We start from the raw sequence: 20,865 nt of genomic DNA on the forward strand, positions 1-20,865 counted from the left end.
CCCACACAGTAAGTGGCAGTTAGCATGTTACTGAGGAACCAAGGCTTTGTGTTGAACGATGAGATTTTCTGTACCTGTGTACAACAGCCGGTTCATTTTGATACTGCCAGAATGTTTTATTACTGTGGGGTTTTCTCCATCTGCAAACTTTAAAATTCTCTTTCCAGAGCTGTGAACTCTGCATTTGTCACTGTTTTTCTGTGTGATTATTGGTAACTGAAGTACCTGTGAGAGGTGTGCAGGAAACGCCAGCATCTTCTTTGTGGCCGCAGTTGTGTTCTCGCCAGGAGCTTTTTGGACACTGTTCTATAGATAGTTCATTTCCCGTGCACCGCACTTCATCCAGCAGCACGGGGCCTGAGCCTTCTCCAAAGTAAGCCTGGCTCCATGCCTTGGCAACACCCCTGTCGAGATGTAACAAACACCCAGTCAAGAGCAAGGAAGCTGAGAAGCCTGGGACTCGGCGGGAAGAGCTGAAATGTTGCATATCCAGCTTCTAAAATAGCAGACGGGACTGCCTAAATAGCCGCTGCACTGGTAACTGACAATGCAGCCCGCGTTACGTCGTGTGACGTGATGTGATTCCACAGTCAACGTCAGTCTCAGCTGAGGCTGTAGAGCGACTTAAACATACTGTTTCCACACTTCTTCGGTTTGAACATACTTCAGACATCAATTTCTATTGTTTTGTATCTATGAGATTTTCCTTTTCTTTCCCTTTGGATTTTTAAGCATAACTTTCCTGGAAAAGATTATAGATGTACAGCTTGGGTATGAGGATTCTAATTTTAATTTTCATTTACTGTTCATATGCAGTAAAAATAATCCTGTATGTTTCTACAGCGACTTTCATCTGTTGTCCTCAAAGCACAATCAAATCTCAAATACGCAGATGAAGCAGATAAAAGTGATTGTTCCCCATTTAGTCATGTAAAAACTATGGCAAAGAGATCTTAAGTGACTTGACAATGTCATACCTCCGATCAGTGGTAGAAATAAGAAGAGTAAGCAGACCAGTGACTAGCCTGGTGTGTGTTATACTCTTTATGTCAGCATAGAGGATTTTGAGTGCAAAAATCTACGTAAATTGAAAACTCTCTGTTGTTTCAGCATTACAGAAATTACACAATGTTTAACACTTGATCATCTATCAGGATTTTTCCAATTCTATTTAAGACACCACGTCTTTCATATGTAAATGTTTTTCATGGTTTGGTTTCTTTCCACTCAATAGTTTCTCTGTTCATATATCCAGTCTAGTTTTAATAGGAGTATTCTCAATATTTGTCTTCTTTTTCAACTTGTAAGATTGAAATGTCTATCTAAATTTTTTACTATAATGAATTACCTGTTTAAAGGATTAGTTTAAATTAATTAACATACAGTTTGGATGTGGGGTTCTATACTAATTATTAATTTGCTTTAAAGAGAGTTTTTCACTACCAGCCATATATTGTCATGGAACACCTAACAGGAATGGTATGTTCAGCTTATACTGAAAACCTGGCAGGTCTTAACTATTTTGTTTCAGGATGTAATAATTCAAACTCTTAACTGGCTTTTGTGACTGTGTGTCAGAATAGTACATTACTGTGATTTATTTTTTTTAATGTAAGTTGCAGTAGTTCATGTTTTTAAGGCATTAATCAATCATTAATCCATGTGTGGATTTAGATGGATGTGGATTTCATTTCTAGTGCTTTGTATAAATACGTAACAATCTCTGTTCTCTCTTTTTTTTAAAGGAAAATACTAAATTTACAATTAACAATCATACAAATTCTTGATAAAGAGTAAAGGGGTACGGGAAAAGTAAAAACAGTAAGAGGCTTATAAAAATTAAATTAGGATCAAGAAAAAGTTCTATAAAAAGGAAGGATGTGGAAATTCATGATAGACACTGTATATGGTAGTGCTCAGTAAATAAAAGCATATGCAAGAAAGGTAAATTAAATTATGTTTTGCATTTTCATTTTGTTTAAAATCAATTTGTTTTTAATATTTTCAGGTTAATGTGCTTCGTTGATCTTGAAAATGCACTGTTAATTTTCAGCCTGTTTCTTTGACGACCAGATGCCTTCTTCAAGTGGTAGTGAACATGGAAAATGTCAAAAAGCAGGTCTTATTTACTCAGTAGGGAGAAAAGTTATAATCTGCAGTTGCTTCAAAGAAGCAGGTAAGCAAACCAAAAATATCCTCAAACACGCAACAGGCAACCCTTTAGCAAAACACATAGCTTCAGTCTGAAGTTAGTACCTTATTTCTGAGAGAGATTTTTAATTAGACATTACCTTTTCTTCCGAATGACCTAATTCCAAATAACATATTAATAGATATCTTGCTCTATTTTTTTTCCTTTAGCAATGCCAAGAAGAATTTTAATAGATTGGATATTATATTTTTCCCTGAGTTTTGCAAACATTTCCTGATGGCCCTTACTATTTTTTCATTTAGTTTGTTAAGTAACCATGCATTTTTATACGTAGCATTAAGTTACTGAACACTTGTATTTTGCAATGCTGGTAATGGGGAAAAGAGCCAAGTCCTCCATCTCTTATATTTCATAAAGACCTACTTTTCAAACTGGTTGAAATTGTGAATGAATATACAGTAAACTAATAAAATATAATCCGTAGGATACACTAAAGGTAATACTTACTTCAAATCTAGGTATCCCATTTATATTTAAGCATCTAAATAAACAAAAATGTCGTGGTTTTCCAGTGTATCTTTCTGATGTACCAACATAGGCTCTGTGAGTTCTCAGCATTTCAGGCTATTTTTGTCGAATTGAAGAAATATGAACTGAAGAGCCCAATTTCAGGACACCTGTTTTTATTAATATTACCCTAAATATATTATAGGCTTGTTACAGAAAGCCTGGTTTATTGGTAGTTTTTAAGATGATTGTACTTTGGAACATTTATATGTATGAGATAAATTACCTTCATTTAAGTTTATTGGGTAGTATTTGCATATATACAAACTTTACACAAAAAGAAAATTCTTGTACATAGCTTCTGTTTCTTATATTTTTTTAATTGTGACGCTGGTACAAATGCATAGAAAATGTTAGAAAAAAAATCTTTATTCATTAAGAAGCTGGCTGAAATCAAAGAGATAATGCTTGACTACTCTGAATGTTGAAAACAAATTATACCATAACCTAGTAAGATTCTCTGGAGTTCAAATAAAGCCGAGACAACACATCCCATTACTAGAACAAGGGCAATTTGTATCAAGTAAAAAGTGTTCAGGAAACCAAATAATAAAATAAATTATCATTTTTTATCACCTATTAATGGTGGATTCATATTCTGAAGTTTTATAGGAGTACTACAGAAAAGTTGAAAGGGTGTGGGAAACTACTTATTGAGATGCTTTATTTTTACAGTTTGTGGCACGTTTCCACATGGATTAACAGTATGCAAATTTATATTATTTTTATTACTTCATAACTGGTCTACTGCCACTGTTGGTAAAATTTCACTTCACAGTAATGAGCACATTTGTCAAGACATCTTGATTACTCGAGAAATTCTGCAAATCTCTAGACATATTTCAAAAAGACTTAGCACCATCTTAATACAATTTATTTACTCAGAAAAATGAATCAAATTAGAATCAAATCAAATCTCAGAACTACAGTTTCTGAACATTAAATATAAGTAATCAAATGTTTTAGTGTAATCAGCAAGGAGGCAGGTTAAGAGCATGACATTTGTCATTAGTATACAGAAATGTAAAGCATAGCTTAGTAACTCCCCAAACTTATTAATAGTGGCCCAATTCAAAAGCAGAAAAAGCCTGTAAGAAGACAGACTTTCTATTAGGTATTCCCAATTGAAAATGTATAGGAATATTGAAATATAGCATAAAATAAACCGGGGGAAAATGAAAATCTGATGTCAGAGAGGCATGGCTCACCAGGAGATCTCGAAGCTTTGTAAGTATCGCACAGTTCTCACCCGTTTGAGCTAATTTGGATGGCACCAGCAGTCCAAGGCCTGTTTCACATTACAAAACAAGTACACTCTGGGGGCCACCCATTAATGCCACAAAGCTTGCTACCTTCAATGCCACTTCTTTTAATTCATCATAATCCCAACAGGGTTGAACAGGCGAGTTCTGTTCCAGTCTCCTTTGCACTGACCTCCTTAGTTCTCATCCAGTCTGTCTCAGACATAATCCCCTTCTCCTCCTTGGGTTTACATCTTAGTATCTTCTCTGCATCTTGCTCCTAGTTTTTTCCCTCTTCAACCCATCTGGCCTTTCATCCCAATTGTCCCCATCTCCTTCCTCTCTGATCCAGCAGTTCTCCTCTTTGCCTCCCAATTCTGCAGCATCTTTCCTCAAATACTGAATACTTATCTTCTGTGTGGTATCAAAATCACCCCCAGCTGTTCAGAAGAGGAGCAAGAAAATCCTGTTCTGCTGCTGTGACTATATTATGGACCATGCTTAGTTCAGACAAAATCGCTGACAAGCTTCACTGTCAGAACTTCAAACAGATCTCTACTCAGTATATGCAAACTGACAATCTTCAGAGACTCCTGACTTAAATCTTGAGAGATTCTCGCAGACATGCCAATAAACATATCCTTTCTGACAAAGCAGTGCTCTTACTCCACAGCAAGAAGGCTGTTAGACTTTTCAGTAAAATGAATGTAAGGATTTTAACAGTCAAAGCAACTTCCTTTTCTTTACCTACGGTTTTTGATTGAAACTTTACTGAAATTGTAGTGAGTTTTCACTAAAAAGTCAGCACTTATTCCAAGACACGTCCTTTGTCCTGCAGACAAAATTGCCCCTATCATACGACACTGAGAACTGGATCCTATAAATCAAAGGTCCAGGGGATTGAAAGTAATGGTGCTGTACCTGAACCTTCTATAAATAAACTTAGTTACTGCTTCAAAGTCTTAGTGCGATTTTAAAGGAGCATCTTTTGACAACTGCAATCTATGTATCTGACTAACTCTCCTGCTTTGCTGCTGGAGTAGAAAATATATAGAAAAACAAACCCAAGGCCAAGCTGCCGACAGACAACTTCAGCATCTGCATCATCCCACTGATCATCGCAGACAGTCCCCCACTGGCCAGCATGGTAGACTTCTACTCTTCCTTCGTGAGCGTTCTTCCCGCCAGCCAGCCGGACTGGAGTAAAGACAGCGGCTGTGATCAAACACAGAATATAGGAAAAGGTCATTTCTTTCCCAAAATGTTATCCTGATAGTAAAGATTGCTTAATGGTTTCTCTGACATCACTCAAGAACCACACTTTATTTTTTCTAGCTAGATGGAAAACCTAAAATTAAACTTCTTAGAAATGAGTTCCCCTAAGCTCCACTCTCAGTAGCTGAAGAATATTATACAGACAAGTAACCATACTGATCTTGAGTTACTGAAGTGTCAAGGCATTCACAGATGTTTTCTCATTACTTTGGTAATTCCAGTCAGAGCAGTGAAAGCTCATTGACTGTGGAGTCTCACTTTAATTGTGTAAGTATTGTTCCCTTCCTGTTTCTGAGATACGGTTTGATTTTTCGTCTTTTCAAATCATTAGCCCTTTTCTGGTCCAGCAAGAAATTGTTGTGAAAACATCACTTCTGCATAAAGCTATAATAATGGAAACAGCTTAAAACCATATTAAAAATAAAAAAGTCACTCTAGTACTTAAAAGGTTATTTAAAAGTTTCACCATATCTAACATCTGAATTATTTTAAATGTGATTAATTTTTGTGTAGGTCTTCCATCCAGTTAATGCTACTATTTCATCTATTTCTTGGCTTAAAAAAAGAAAATTGAGGGCATTTCTCCAATTTCATCTTACTATTTCACTGGTATGAAATCTGTTTTTTGTAATTATTTAAAAAGGCTAGTTGCAGTAGAACCTGCAAAATGTGAAAGCTTTATCTAGTCTGCCAGAACTGAGGATCAATTTAATTCATTTCAGATATCCTGGACTCTAAATTACTGATAAACTTCCTTTCAGCATTATTGAAACAGACAACAGTCCTTTAATAAATTTATCTAAGCAAAACAAAGTTTTCTGGTGAAAATGTCCATAAACAGAAGGAAAACCTTATAATCTAAAAGTATAATTTGCAAATTTATAGTTTTCAGTTTCTCTAGGCAAACCTATTTCTCTTGCTTTGGTCCTTCAACTTGTCTTCTAGCTTAAAAAGATTCTCCCTTCCCTCTACACATGAAGACAAAAATTATTTTTTAAAGTCATTTATCAAAATATTCCTCATGAATAGTAGAGCTTTAGGACAAAAATGCATCTGCCTTTGGATAGGAATATAAGTAGGAGAGGGAAGGCAGCACAGAACTGGCTCCAGCCATACGTTTTGGTTACAACTGAAGAGATTACCATCGCCAGCTCCTCAGCACTGCCAGCCTAGCCTTCCTCGAGGTCAGCAATATCTTAAATCTGATGCCATAATTGCCCATTTAGTTGCCATTTATCATGTTCATTAAAATAATCTGAAATATCTTAAAAACATTAATAATATTTTTTTTTCCTAACAATATCATTTTTACTTGTGTGACTGATATGTAAGGTTAGCAATCTTCACCTAGGAAGACCTGGACCCATTTTAAATGTATGCAGAATAGAGCAAAAGCATTGCAGTTTCTTGTGTGATGTCATCCATGTTCACAGTAAGGAATGTCATCCCAACACTTCTGTACCAAAGAAGAAGGCATAGCCTGTTTGTGAAATTGCTGCTTCTCCCTGCTGTTCAAGAAAAGCTAACAAATCGACATGTAGCATATGTAACTACCAAAGACAACCTCCGAGTAGACAAATAAATTAATAAATAAAATTTAAAAAAAAAAAAAAAGTTTAAAGAAGTGTGGGGAAACAGTCCTACTTTTACAGCCAGAGATTCTTGCTGCTTCACCCTTTCTCACAACCTACATCTCAAAGCAATAATTTCCTTGTTGATTATGGAAAGGTAAAAAGTGGTTCAGCTAGTTGCTACTTGCCCAGCACAGAGAAATTGGAAACAATTAATGATGTGATGATTCAATCTGTTTAATTTCCTGTTCCAAGAAGTCTTATTATTTTTTTCTAATTCAATAATGAGTAATTATTACTACTTCTATTTAAATAACCAAACCATATGTATTTTTTTTACCCAGGGAAGAGCTACATGTGACAGCAGCTGCCATTTTTTGAGGACATGTTCCATCCTGCCAGATGTCTTTTTCACATAACAGTATATTTTCTTCATCACCACGACAACGCACTTCACTCCAGTAAATAGGAATAAGGCCCAGTCCAGAAAACGGTATGTGTTTTGCTGTACCTTTTTCACTGTAAGAGGAATAATCAGGATAGGACATTAGAGTGAGAGGAGGGGAAGAGGAACATTTTCTCATAGATAAATCTTGGAGTAGAAAAGAAAGGGCTTTCTTCAGCAGTGTAAATTCATCACATTTTCATACAGTTCAGCATTGTCTTCTGCGCAAAGAAAAGTAACAGATGTGACCCAGTTCTCACCATTTTGTTGGGGGATATTTTAGTACAATGGCCTGTGTTGCTGCAGGGCCAGCTACATTCCTGTTCTCCCAGTTCTTAACTACAAAAATGAACCCAGAGTCCACAGTCCATAGATGAACCTACAGTAATATCCCACTGCAGTTACACTTCCAGGAGAGGTAATGCTGAGGGGCCTTTCATCCTTATCCTCTCCTTTACTCCATTAAAACGTGCCAGTGCTCGGCCCATACACATCATATAATATGGTTGTGACCATGGGGCAGTGAAACCACCTCATACTCCATTATTCTCTATTCAGCCATTCCCATCCATCCAGAACCTTCATAAACGGCTTCTTTTCCTCCCATACGGAATCTACAGCGACAATTATTGAGCCATGTTTTCTTCCATATAATGCCCAACAAAATTAAATTAAAAACAAAGCCAAAATATTGTAAAATCAAAGGAACGGATAGATGGAAGCACCAGTAATACCTAGTGAGTTCATCTTGTGGTATATAGCTCCAGATTTCTGCCAAACACTCATGGTAACAGAAACTTTCAACTGCTGTTTGCTTGGGGCTTTGTGGCCTGGATTCACATTTAAGCTATTTCTGTTGAAAAGACGAAACCATTCACCTGTATCACTGAACTACTTTTGCTAATAGCGGTCTTGTTCAATTGAAATGTTTAGGGTATGGAAAGCAAAAAGAACATACATGAAAATGAGGAAAGGAGACATTGCACGTAGACAGCTGAAGTCATAAGCAAAATCACAGCCTCCAGATGGCTGAACTTTTATCTCATCTAATCCTCGTATTTTTTTATAAGTTGGCACGGTGTGTCCAGATTAGTATTGAACATTATAAACCAGCTTAGATTTAGTTCTGGCTAGCAGTCTTAAAAAGTGGAATAATCATTAGGAATGTCACAGTGCAAGTATGCTATAAAAGCCCCTTACTGCTTGTAGCAAACAAAATCACTACTTTGGTATGTGACTGAAAGAAATGTTAGAAAGGCAATAAAGCCAACCATACTTTGTGGCTTATTGAGAAAGTACAAACTTGAATGGGGTGCTGAGGGAGGGTATTCAAGTAATTTGATTGCCTAACTTGAACAGCACTGATTTTCTAGAAGCTGACACTGCATTTTATTTTTAAAACTCCCTTTTGGTATGGGCATTCTCTTCCTTACCTCAGTTTCATCTTACTGTTGCAACTGCAGTATCACTATAGGCATTATCTAGAGTTTAATGACCAAATTATGTTAAAGGGTCCTGTTGATTAACTCCATTCTGACAGCAGTGGAAAGTAGAGGTCAATGAGGACAGTGAGCTGTTAGCACAACGCAGGGACTTTCAACCTGTCCAATATTACTATAACTCTGTGAAATGTTTCCATTAAAATGCAAAGCTGCAAAACCTGTCTGGTTTTGGGTTTTGTTATCAATGTGCAACTCTGAAAGTAAACCATACAGATTATCTAGCTAGATGAAGATGTGCACAACAAAAAAGCCACATTTTCCAAAAACCTAGGATGAGTCCCAGATGTTTTTTGGCAGGATAGAATGGATGATTACCAGGGTAACCCCATGCTCCTGAGAACCAGGAATTTTCCTATGATTAGGAGCCCATGTAGAGTCTAATTCTGGCCACATTTACGTTCTTACAGATTCAGTAACCTCACTGGAGCTGTTCTTAATTGACACTTACATAATGAGATCAGGATCAGCCCTCATATTTCTGCCCTTGTGGACATCTCCCGGATGTCTAGTAAAGCAGTTTTTGTTTGCCCTAAGCTTTTCTGACCTGTCCACACTTTTCACTTTGAAAGCAAAGCATCTACCCTGGTCTGCTCCTCTCCAGATCCCATACGCTGCTTTCAAATGAAATCCTCATTCTCACAGCAACCTCTTTGAAGTACAATGCAGTTGAAGGCAGTGAAGGATTCTGGGAAGAAGAACTTCAGCATTCAACAACTTTCAAACAGAAAAACCGATCATCAAACACAAAAAGGATTTGCAAAACAGATTGTCCTTTATACTGAAACATCATTAAAATAAGTTGACTGATCTTTACTCCGACTGAAACTTACCCAAGTGCAAGCTGTCGACATACAACTGTTGCATCATTATTGTCCCAATGGCTCCCACAGATTGTTCCCCAGATTCCATTCAAATAAACCTCCACTGTACCTTCAAACTCATTCTTGCCACCCTGGAGTCTCACTGACCCTAGTTAAAAAAAAATACAAAAATGAAGCCTCCAAGATACTCCATTGCTCAATTAATGTATCCCACACAAAAGACTCCGAACCTGATTTTCCCTCTGTGGAGAGAGTTCCTGTTTTGTGTATTACCATCTTTGTGCTCCTTGGGTGAGCTGCTTCTAAGAAGCACTCTGGCACATCTAACATTCTTCTACAGTGATACACAAAAGGAGATAACCTTATTTTTTACATGAGGAAAACATTTTGCTTCTTATACTGAAATTACATCACATTTCTGATCCTTCTGATGCTACAACTTAGTTAAAGATCTAACAAAAAAAATGTATGTATAGACTACACATCATTATTTAAATGTGGTAATCTCTATCCAAATGAGCAAAAAGTACTATATAGAGAGAGTGCTATACTTTTATGTTCCACGTAATTCCATCCAACTTAAGGGAATCAGAAAACAACCACATGGATTGCATAGCTTTTGCTCTGACCCATGTAACATTATGCACGTCATGGATGTCAGCAGTTTATTTTAGCCAAAGAATGCATTTGTTCATACTTTTTGTCAGACAGAAAAACATTGGATGTGGTTCTATTAATTCATAATATGTCTTTACCAAATTCTCAGACAAAACAAGCTAAAAAAATGAGAAATTGTCTAAAAGAAGTGGGGAAAAAAAAGTCTGCTTCTTGAGAGCTACAGAACACAGAAATCCAAGAAAATTAACAGATTTTGCATTTTTTTATTACATTAGTTTTACTTGAGAGACCAGATGCATCTGCTGTTGAAGGTAGCCAAGTGCCACTGGAAAGGTGGGAAAAAGCTGGTCATAGGTATAACTCTACAGAAGCAGAACAAAGAGTCATAATAGAGCAGTAATTCAACAAGAAAGAATACATTTCTGTTAAATTATCAAACATAGCCTAATTGTATGCATTAGTATTGCCTGAAATCTCAGTTAATCTATCTGCCTCTGTTCTATGATCTACGTAAAATCAGAAGCTACACCAGCATCCAGTTTGCAGGGTTTTTAGCAATGGGAGAAAACAGTCAATGTTTGTGCCTGCATTTCATTGTGTATGTGTAAATAATAATAATAATAATAATAATAATAATAATAATAATAATATCATCATCATCATCATCATCCACTTTTTCTTCTCAGCTTTCACTTAGATTGTGTCCTGGTTTTAATTTAGTTCAGTGTATTTTATAAAACCACGAAGCCAAATGACTGCCAAATAACTTGAGGAATTAATTAACCTCAAACTTGGTTTTGTGTGTTCCTTTTTGTCTCCTATTTACTTTCTCAGCAGTAACTTACTGTGCAGTAAATTACGAACAAAACTTATTCAACTCATCTTACAGAGTGAGCTATCATTCCAAATAGAAGATTATTAATGAGTTAATTATAACAATACTGTAGACATGTTGCACATTGTTTATCTGTCTTTATAATTTTTCTCCTCATGTTTTTCTGTCATATATAGACAGAGTCTGGAATTTTGTTTATTTCTGCTCTTCACCAGACTTTTGTATAGACTATTATTTTCACTTGAAACATCAACTGCAGTCATAGCAAAGTAATTCCTGACATACCAGAAAGCAATTTAAAAGATGTCATCTCCAAAAATAAGTTTAGTTTTGTATATGATTGCTTACAATCCTGCATGACACCTACTGAAATCAATACAGTGTTTCCTGAGTACACATTACACAATATTTCTATTCAAATATTTGAATAAGGGACTACTTGAAGAATACAATTCTCTTCTAGGGTCTCCATGGCAGAATTTGGCTCACTCCTCTTTCTGTATTTACAGAATTCCCAGTGACAACAGTGGAAGAATTTATTCATGTACATGGAGCAGAAGATAGCACAAGAGATAACTTTTGCATGTCAGAAACTCTTTTCCCAACAATTAAAAACGAAAGAAGTCTGAAATCCTTTGCATCTCTGGTAGAAGCCTCAGGAAAGAAGTTTGAAAAGCACATAATTCTCACTGTGGACACGTACAATTAAACTAAGAAAACAGCCTTTCCCTCGCCACCCACTCCCCTAAAGAACCCCAGGTGACATCTGGTCCCTGTTGAAGTGGGAAAAGACACTACTGGTATCAGTTGGTAAGGAAAGAAAAAATGACTGGAAGGGACAGTGCCTTATTGCCATGTGCCTGTGGGAAAAGACATAGATGAAAACAATAAATGAGGGATTTTTAAAAAAAATCATCTAATATCTCAACAAAATATTTTGGTTTGCCTTTTTCCTGTAGATTTACAGCTGCATATAGGAACACCAATGTTTTATGAAGGGTAGTAGCATTCATAACAGACCTTTGTTCATCTCACAAGAAAATACGATAAAGAATCAGCTTCTATCATGTAGAAGAGAAAACACACAAGATGATTGTTAAAGGTAATTTTATAACAAAATATTCTTGATTTTCACCTGATAAGTTAATCTAGAAAGAAATAAAAAGAAAGCCTATTTTTACATGTAACTAACATTAAGCCTTTTATTATGCCTGCTGTTTTAAGAGTTAACAGAATATATGTTATAATAATCCTAACGTGCTGGTTGCATTGACTCACTACTCTCCTCATAGGACAGTACTGATATCTACAGCTATGATTAACCTAAAGCATCCAGGGCAAAATCCAGCATTCTCTTCTCAAGCAAAACAATAAATAAAACCATTTTTTTTAAAGAAAAGTTGGAATTGAAAACCCTCTGAAAGGTTAATATCTGTAATGTATTTTTCTAAGTCCAGCCTAAGTGTTTCTAGCTCAGTATTTCAGCACTGTATCCAACAAGAGTAAAATGATACAGTATTTTTTGTTTCATATGCACTTTGAAGTATGTATCAACCTATATCATATGACAAGTCATAATTATGTAGCAAACAAATCAAAGAGCAAACTAATGAGAAAATGATTGCTCTGTTGTTTACTCAGAATGTTGTGGTATTCAGACCCCTCCTAGTTATTTTACTGGATCAAGAGATACATTAGTTACAGTAACATGGATACCTCATAAAACATAATAGAAATTTAAAATACAGACTTTCATTTCAGTAGCTTATTTTTTCTTTCCAATAGATAAAATGCTTACTTCAATGTGTAAATTGATCATAGGGAATTGCAAGATGACCAACTTTATCTGCCATCATGTACGTTTATGCTTTATTACCAAGTATCTATCTGTTACTCATGATTCAGTCTTTTAGATTGAACATTAAGACATTAATGTTCTTAATGTTCTTAATGTTTTTAATGACAATTAAGAATGTGTTAATATCTTAATTGCAAGATAATCAGTGTTTGCATTGTTAAAATGACCAGGAAACACTCTTTCACTTCATAGGCAGCAAGAAAACTAGTATTTAGCATGATTAAAAGGATAATGCTTAATTCTTAATTTCACTGGTTAAGTCTTCTACTGTTACATTTTAACGCCTCAAGCCCATTCTACACCTCAACACACGTGCCCAAGGGGCTCCTTCTGTACTTCCCCTCGAGCACAAGAAGCTCTGGAGAAGAGCATCTGAATTGTTAGAAAACAGGTCTGACTTAAGCATATGCATTGGAGGCTCTAGGTTTCTGGAGTCACAGATATTGTAGCATCTCAATTTTTAAGCTATGAGTTTTCAGCTCTTCTAGTTGCTGAAGAAAACTAAATATGTTGGGAGTAGAGCTAACGCAGTAATATTCTACTCTGGCTTTTATGCAATGCTCTGAGAAACTCACACTCTCTCCGCTCTCCACCAACTCAATATGGTGTCAAGCCTCTGCTTAAAGTGATTATCAAACCTTCACTGCCTCAACACCAAGCTCAACAGCAGGGAACATGAGTACAGGGATCCTGCCTCAATGCCCTCCTCAGCACGCATCAGGAGGAGGAAGGATGAGGAGAGGTGAACTGACCCCACGAGAGTTAGAAACAAGGCCACAGGACCACAAAGTGGGCCTACTGAGCAGCACTAGGACATATACTGTGGTCTTACGATGGGCTTAATTCAGCCCTAAATTGAAGAATGTAAATTTACTGTCTTGACAGAAACTCCTTCATTTGTATACACTCAAAAAATACGCATGTGTTTCTTCTAATTGATGTTCTAGCCGAGGTTACTGACGGTCAATTCATGTTGTTTACATACAGTCTGGTAATTTTAGTTGCCCTGGTATCTGCCCAAGTCAGAGTCTTTCCTATCTGCTATCACTGTTTAAAAGAGATTAAGTTATACTTGCAAATGCAAGGAAGTAAGGGTATCCAGCGGGTGCTGCTGAGACTTGCTCTGCAACACCTGCCATGCAGGCTCAAGATGAGACACATAGGAAAAAAGGGAGAGTAAAACCTCTCAGCCAACTTTTAATTAACTCCAAAAAGCAGGAGAGCTTCAAAGGAATTGTGCTGTTGTGCTTGGCCTCTTTTCTTATACCATTCTCATTTTCAGAGATGCTGGGTAACTTCAAACCCTATTTTACTTTCTACATTTTGCTGAGAACAAGCATTGTGAGTGTGTGTGGCTGAATTGCAAATAGAATGGGAATCACTTCCACTTCTGCTGTACATCTAAGTGCTGCAGCAGGGGGGTTTATGGTGTTGGCTAAAGGTCTGCCAGTAGTTTCTTTGTAAACACCTGTGTCCAAAGGTTTGTAATTTGGCTGTAAATGTAAGTTCGGAGAAAAGGGATCAGAGTAGAAGTTGGTGTGCCTTTCACCCTGGCGCTGGGTGCTCTGAAATTACAGATTTACAGCAAAGCAAAAGAAGTATTTTGAATTCTGGGAATCTGTAAAAACAACAAATATTTTTATTTCTGCTTTCATTTCCAAGGTGTTCCAACATGGGATAGTGCCACAGAAAGGCCCTGCACTGGTAATTCATCTCTGTTGCCTTGGAGTCAATTAGGTAAGTCCAAATCGACATAAAGTATGAGGGTCTCCCACTGATACATGCTGTATATCCCATGTAACCACATTATAACTCGTACTATTTCAGAACACTAATGAATGATTCATAAAACATATAAAAGAGTCTATCCCAGTTCCAGAATGAAACTAATCCATCGGTTTGCATGAGGTACTTGTAAAAAGCCACCTGTAGTATAGGTCATATCCAACACCAGTTCAAATAAATGGAAATTTTTCTTCCCTGCCAGGATCAGGGCTGGCTAAAATCAAAGAAATTAATCCTGTTGACTTCAGCAAAACTATGGATGACACTTACTGTGATCAATGAATGCTGTTGTCCATCGCTTTCCTGAGCACTGCTCTTAGTCTAAAATTATAACTATTTTCTCCTGGTATTTTAACCTTGAAAAAAGGGTGCATCCAACTACTTTTTAAGAACTATCTCGAGAACTTTAGCAGATGGCAGTATTGCATACTCAAGGGTCCTTATATTATAAGTTTCATAAATATTCTATATATTGAGTGTGTAATGTGCTGAATTGGTTCCTTTGCAGCAGTGAGATTCATCATGCCAATGATCAATGGTTTAAGGCTCTGAAAAAATAAACTGAAGTGTTAGGAAGGTAATGGGCTCTAAAGGACTGCAGTTTTCTTACGTGGTACAGAGCTGTAGAAAATGAGGGGTCTCATGCTGTGCAGCTGTAATAAGAATGGTCCCAGAAGAGCTGCTTCTTAGAAGGAAGCTATAGACATTCATGTTGAATTTTTCATCATATTTTTTTCTTTAACGCTATGCTGTTAAAAAAACCCAAAACCCCAAAAGACATTCCGTCAACTGCCTGGGCTGTAGTATAACAGGTAGGGAGAATAATCTAATGTTTAGACTCTGAGCCCGAGGGTTGATTCTTCTCTCAGAAAAGTTTAGTGAAGCATTATTTGATTGGCATTAGTGGAATTATCCTGTGATAAAAGCAATTTAAATGGAAAGACTCTACAATCTGGCCATTCTGGAGATGAGTATTTTATTTCCACTGATGGGTAGTGTGACCTCTGGCAAAGACATCCTCTCTTGTATTGTTGCCCCTTTGTAAAATAAAGAAAACTAGTTAACCCACTTCATTCGAAGAGCTTTAGATTAGATATGTAACAACACAGCATGAACAACATACCATGCAGAGTACTGTGACTACATGCCACATAAACATTGTGTGGCAGCAGTTGCTTCTAGGCACTGAAGTGGGCCTCTTTTTTGAAGCGTGAGTACATTACAGGTAAGGTGTTATTAGCAGTAACTAAAATAGTAAATTCTGCTGGACTTACGCCAGCTCTGTGGACAGAGTACTCTCATACTCATTTATTTTCCTCTATGATTTCCTTGGTTAATCATGATAATTTATATATATTTGTATTCGGTTTACCTTCTTTTAAGGCATAAATAAATAATATTACCCAGATGTCTCTCATTTTAGAAGGAAGGAAATGAAACACCAAAATCTATTATTTTAAACTATGAAACTATTTTTAGACTGGTACCACACAGTATAATTGTAAAGGCGCTTTTTTTTTTAAATTTTTCATTGTTCATGTTTAAATATAAAGCAGTTTAATATATACACATGCACAAAGTTTAGCCAGTCAACTTTGCAGATAAGTCTTAATATTTAAGCTAGAAAAGCCAGGAGATTTACAGTTAAGGCTTTGAACATGGTATTGTATTTAGTTATTGCAGGTGTCTAATAACTGAGTATGGGCTTCCTTAGCACACGTACTAAAGCAACAGACGCAGTGACTTTATCTCTGAGTAGCCTGTCCTTCTCTAGCTATAAACTGCATCGTAACATTGCCTTACTTGCATTTCTTTGCTTCTTGTAAGAAAGGAACATACTTCAGGACAAATGTTGTAACAATGTTTATGGGCAAATGGCTTGATTTATTTCCATGTTGTACCTTAAGCCATTTCACACACTCTCTAATTCTTTCGTATCGCCTCCATGAAGGCTTTTGGACAGACGTTTGCCCTGTTGATGTCACTGAGAGTTTATCACCGAGTCCAACAGAAGCAGACAACCTTTCAATTAGAAAGTATTGGCTATTGTTCGGTAGCTACGTCCTCCCTCTTGACAGGGGCTAACCTGGATTTCGTTTTTCGGGGGGGGGGCAGAAAGCAGCATTCTGAAAAGACTGAAGAAACACAGCTAAACCCAAACCATGTAGTATTTTTGGCATTTTTTTACTTAAATGCCGATCTTACAGGGGATTCTGGAACTTACTAAAGTAAGTGCAAGATTGGGTTCTTAGCAATAAAACGCCATGTTCTTCTTCACCGTAACATATTAGACCAAGTCCTCACAAAGTATTTTGGGAACCAGACTGAAGAATTCTGAAAAAAGCTATGAATATGATGGGCTAAATCAAAGAAGTAACTGTGGGACCCTTTCCCAAGCTGAGACCAGTTAAAGGGCGTGAAGTCTTGTGGATATTTTTTCATCTGTGTCTAGTTATCTGTTCTCTCCTCTGTGGCATCAGCTGCCAGGTATTCTTTCCAGCGAAACATCTGTAATGCGTAATATCATTCTATCTTCTTGAAAGAGTACAATATTTGACTTGGAACACAGCTTTAGAAGCTCCATTTTTTTTAATGCATAAATGACCAATATGGACCTTGGTGCCTCCACATGCTTGTCATGTGATATTTTATACCAATATGTATAATTATCACATTGTTCAAATTATCATCTTTTTTTCACATACCTTCTAGGGCTATTGTTGGAAGAGAAAGATAACAGTCCTTTTCAGAGATCTGGAAGTAAATTAATAAAAACCAACCCCAAAACAACTTCCACAAGAACAAAATTATTAATAATAATATTAATGATCAACTTTCTTGCTGACCTTGTGGTATTACAAAATATGTAGAAGGCAGGGCAACAAAGAAGGGTTTTTTTATTTTCATTGCAACAATTATGGTTGATCATTTGCAGTATAGATAGGACATAATTCTTAGTTAGGTACAAGATAATACCAGAGCGATGCAGGAGAAAATGTGAAGTCATTCAAAAGCAGACTGTACATAAATACAGTTAACCCTGTGGAGGGGTGCCAACACTGATGAAACGTAACGCTGATCAACTGCTCAAGGGCTGAAGGCTGGAATTGCTGTTCAGTCCTTACGCACTGAAAACCTCCACTGAAGTCATTGAGAGTTTCGCCAGGAGTGGGGGGGGAAGCACAGGTCTCTTGGCTGGGTTCACAGATGTCCTCAAGCACCAGCGCTAACCCCCTTATCCCAAGATGTGGGGGGAAAACGAAAGGAAGAGATACAGTGCTTCCCAGAGAAGCGCGCCCGATGACAAAACGGGGAATGCCGGTCTTGGCTAACTGAGCCTACCGAGTACTTGGGGCACAGCTTCGCAACGCGATTTACCTAGTATTGAAAGAGCGTCGGAATAAAAGCAGGCAGGACCTTCGGCTTTCCGCTGCATCTGCTGATGCAAAAGTTTAAACTCTCCTCTCGGAAAAGCTTTTGCTGTGGCCGTACCCCCGTTCCCTGTTCCCTCCAGCGACGGGGACCCGGGTACGGGATGGCGAGGTCGCCGCCGCCGCCCGGCCGAGGCTCGCCGTCCCGCAGCGCCACCCGCGCACCCTCCCGCCGCGCCGCGCCGCCGCCACCCCGCGCCCGAGGCGGCGGCCGCTCGCCCCCCCCCCGGCGCCGCCGCCCCGCTCACCTCGCTCGCAGTCAGCGCGGCCCCGCTCCGCCCGGCCCCGGCCGCCCCCGGGGGCGCCCCCGGGCCGCCCGCCGCCGCCGGGCAGGGCGCAGGAGCTGCGGCGGCCCCGCTCCGCCCGGCCCGCCGTACCCCGCCGCGGGAGGGCGGGCGCCGCCGGTGGCCAGGGCCGCCGGGCCGCGGCGAAGCCCCCGGCGGGCGGCACGGCGGGGCAGCCGGCGGGGGGCGGCGGCGGGGCCGGGGCGGGTGGCTGCGGGGGGCGGGCGGCCGGGAGGCTGGCGGAGAGCTGCCCCAGCCCGCGGGCTCCGGGGATCGTCCCTATCACCAGCGCCACCACGAAGCCGGCGAATGTCATGGTGCCAGTCCCGCCGGCGCGGGTCCATCTCCCCCTCTCACCGCGCCCGGGATGCGAAGGGGGAAGGCGGGGCCGCGGCGTCCCACTAATCCCCCCCGCCGCCCTCCCCCCGGCTCCCCTGCCTGCGGGGGCAGGGCGAGCGGGGCGCGGAGCGGCGCGCAGCCCCCGCGGCGCGGCCGGCGGCGGCCTTTGCGGCTACCTGCCGCAGCCTTCCCGAGCGCGGCGGGGAGCGGGGCGCCCGCCCGGCCCCGTGCAGCAGCCGCGCCGGCAGCCCCGGCGGGCTCTGGAGGGGGCCGCGCATCGACCTCGCCGCCCGCGCCCCCCCCCAGCCCGGCCTCGGGGGTCCCTCTCGCTCCCCCGCCAGCCCCGGGCGCCGGCGCCCCCGTACCTCCCCGTGCCCTCCCCGGCCGCCCCCCGGGTTCATCGCTGCCCGCGGTCCCGCCGCAGCCCCGCAGGCTCCCCCCCACCCCGCTTCTCTCTCGTACTTGGGGCTCCCCTACCAGCCACCGCCTTCTCCGCCCGCGGCTGGGGCTCCCCCGGCCCCTCCGCCGACCTCACAAAGAGCAGAAGGAGCCCGGGCAAAGCCCGGCCCGGGGCGGGGGCGCGCAGCCTCGGGGGGACAAAACGGACCGGCACGGCGGCTGGGGAGGCAGAGGGATGGAGAGAGCCCCAGACGTGTCTGCGGGAAACAAAGGGGCTGGAAACAAATGCCGTGAAGAGAAGCGTCTTCGAGGGTTTAGCTTTATCCCAGCCCCATGTGCTCTGAATAGTAATCTGCTTATTCCCAACCACTGCAGAGTTCTGCCTGACCTGATCATCTCTGATGCCTGTCAGTTGGTTTTGCTTCTTTGTCTCATATTGTTCAGTTGTTAGTTTGGGTTAGTTATGGGGTTTTTTTTAATTTACTGCTGGTTTTAATCTATGCTGTTCATAGTTTCCAAAGTCCAACTCTGCCTGATAGAGCGTGCACCCTTTATTTGGCAATTTAGCTGTGGTGCAAGTCTGTACCTCTCCACAGGATCTTTTTTCCTATTTTTTCTAATTTTTTGTCTGAGAAGTGTTAATCTGGTTTCTGGGTGAGCGCATCTGTATTTCCACAACCTTGTGTTGTGACTGGAGTCTAAAAGAGAAAGAGAGAGTGGGCTTTCTGCTTTCCATGCAGGATCCCAGGTACCTCCAGTAAACAGTGGCCTTCCTTTAGCAGCCTCCAAACTGTTCAAAAGGTGCAAAATGCACCTTTACCAATTTTAGCTTTTGTTCATAAGAACAAAAGAGCTCCAGTGTTAAGGAAAAGCAGGTCCTACAGTGTTTGGTATTACCTGTATTCATTTTAGTTCTCCTCATCTGTGATTAATTTGTTATTGCAACATTACAGTTAGTATCTTAATCACTCACAAAGTTAAAGAATACTCTGCTGGGGTTTCTACAGCACCCTGATAACTATGCTATCACATGTGTCTGTTGCACTTTTTCGTGGATATAAGCGCACAAGCTGTTCTTTCTTTCTGAGGTTCTTCTGGGGATATGTATATGCATTAGTTTAGAAACTGTCGGGACTGGCAAGAGTTTAATTTGTTTTCAAAATATGTGAATATATACAAGACGTTAGCCTGAAAGCAACTCATTATGGTCGGTTTTAAATTGTCTGAGAATTTGTTGCTGTCATGATAAGTTGGTTGCTTTTATCCTTTGGAAGGACCAGTTAAAAGCATGCTCAGCCTAGCCAGGTAAGACTTCCTTCATTGCCTAGTAAACACTTTTTGGCACCACAGTAACAGCAATATTTCATTTTCCCTGACCTAAGCTCTTCCTCCCCCCGTCCTCCCCCGCCTGGAAGAGGAAGGGTTCTGCTGATCAGCACAGGAGGAAGAGAACAGATGAGTATGACGAATCTTGCAAAACACTTCAGGCAAAGCTTTGAGCCCGGTACTTACTCATGTATTCTGATTTCATTTGTCTCCCCTAGGTGTGTGGGCCAGCAGGAACCTTGCAGGCAGTGAACTTTCTTTCCCATGTAGGGTAGAGGTGTTTGTGCTTGAGGCTGCAAAATGGTACTAAGCCAGAGATGGGGGGAAAAGAGAGGAGCTACACAGGGGAAAAGATCTGGAAGTAACTAGAATTATAAAAGAAGCATCAGGAAGAAAAAAGCAATTGTCATAATGAT

The 20,865-nt window shown here is 40.0% G+C and overlaps 1 protein-coding gene across 1 annotated transcript in view; it reads right to left on the bottom strand.

Moving 5' to 3' along the window:
- PRSS12 (serine protease 12) overlaps nucleotides 1–18,701 on the bottom strand; it is a 43,467-nt gene extending 24,766 nt beyond the window's left edge. Inside the window, exons 1-5 of the mRNA XM_059826858.1 lie at nucleotides 18,350–18,701; nucleotides 9,584–9,722; nucleotides 7,147–7,325; nucleotides 5,025–5,175; nucleotides 226–404 (exon numbers count right to left, since the gene is read on the bottom strand). Coding sequence (XP_059682841.1) covers nucleotides 226–404; nucleotides 5,025–5,175; nucleotides 7,147–7,325; nucleotides 9,584–9,722; nucleotides 18,350–18,701 — 1,000 coding nt within the window. The remainder of the gene's footprint in view (nucleotides 1–225; nucleotides 405–5,024; nucleotides 5,176–7,146; nucleotides 7,326–9,583; nucleotides 9,723–18,349) is intronic.
- Nucleotides 18,702–20,865: the final 2,164 nt, after the last annotated feature.

Source organism: Gavia stellata, chromosome 19 (genome assembly GCF_030936135.1).
Source record: "Gavia stellata isolate bGavSte3 chromosome 19, bGavSte3.hap2, whole genome shotgun sequence".
Lineage (NCBI taxonomy): Eukaryota > Metazoa > Chordata > Aves > Gaviiformes > Gaviidae > Gavia > Gavia stellata.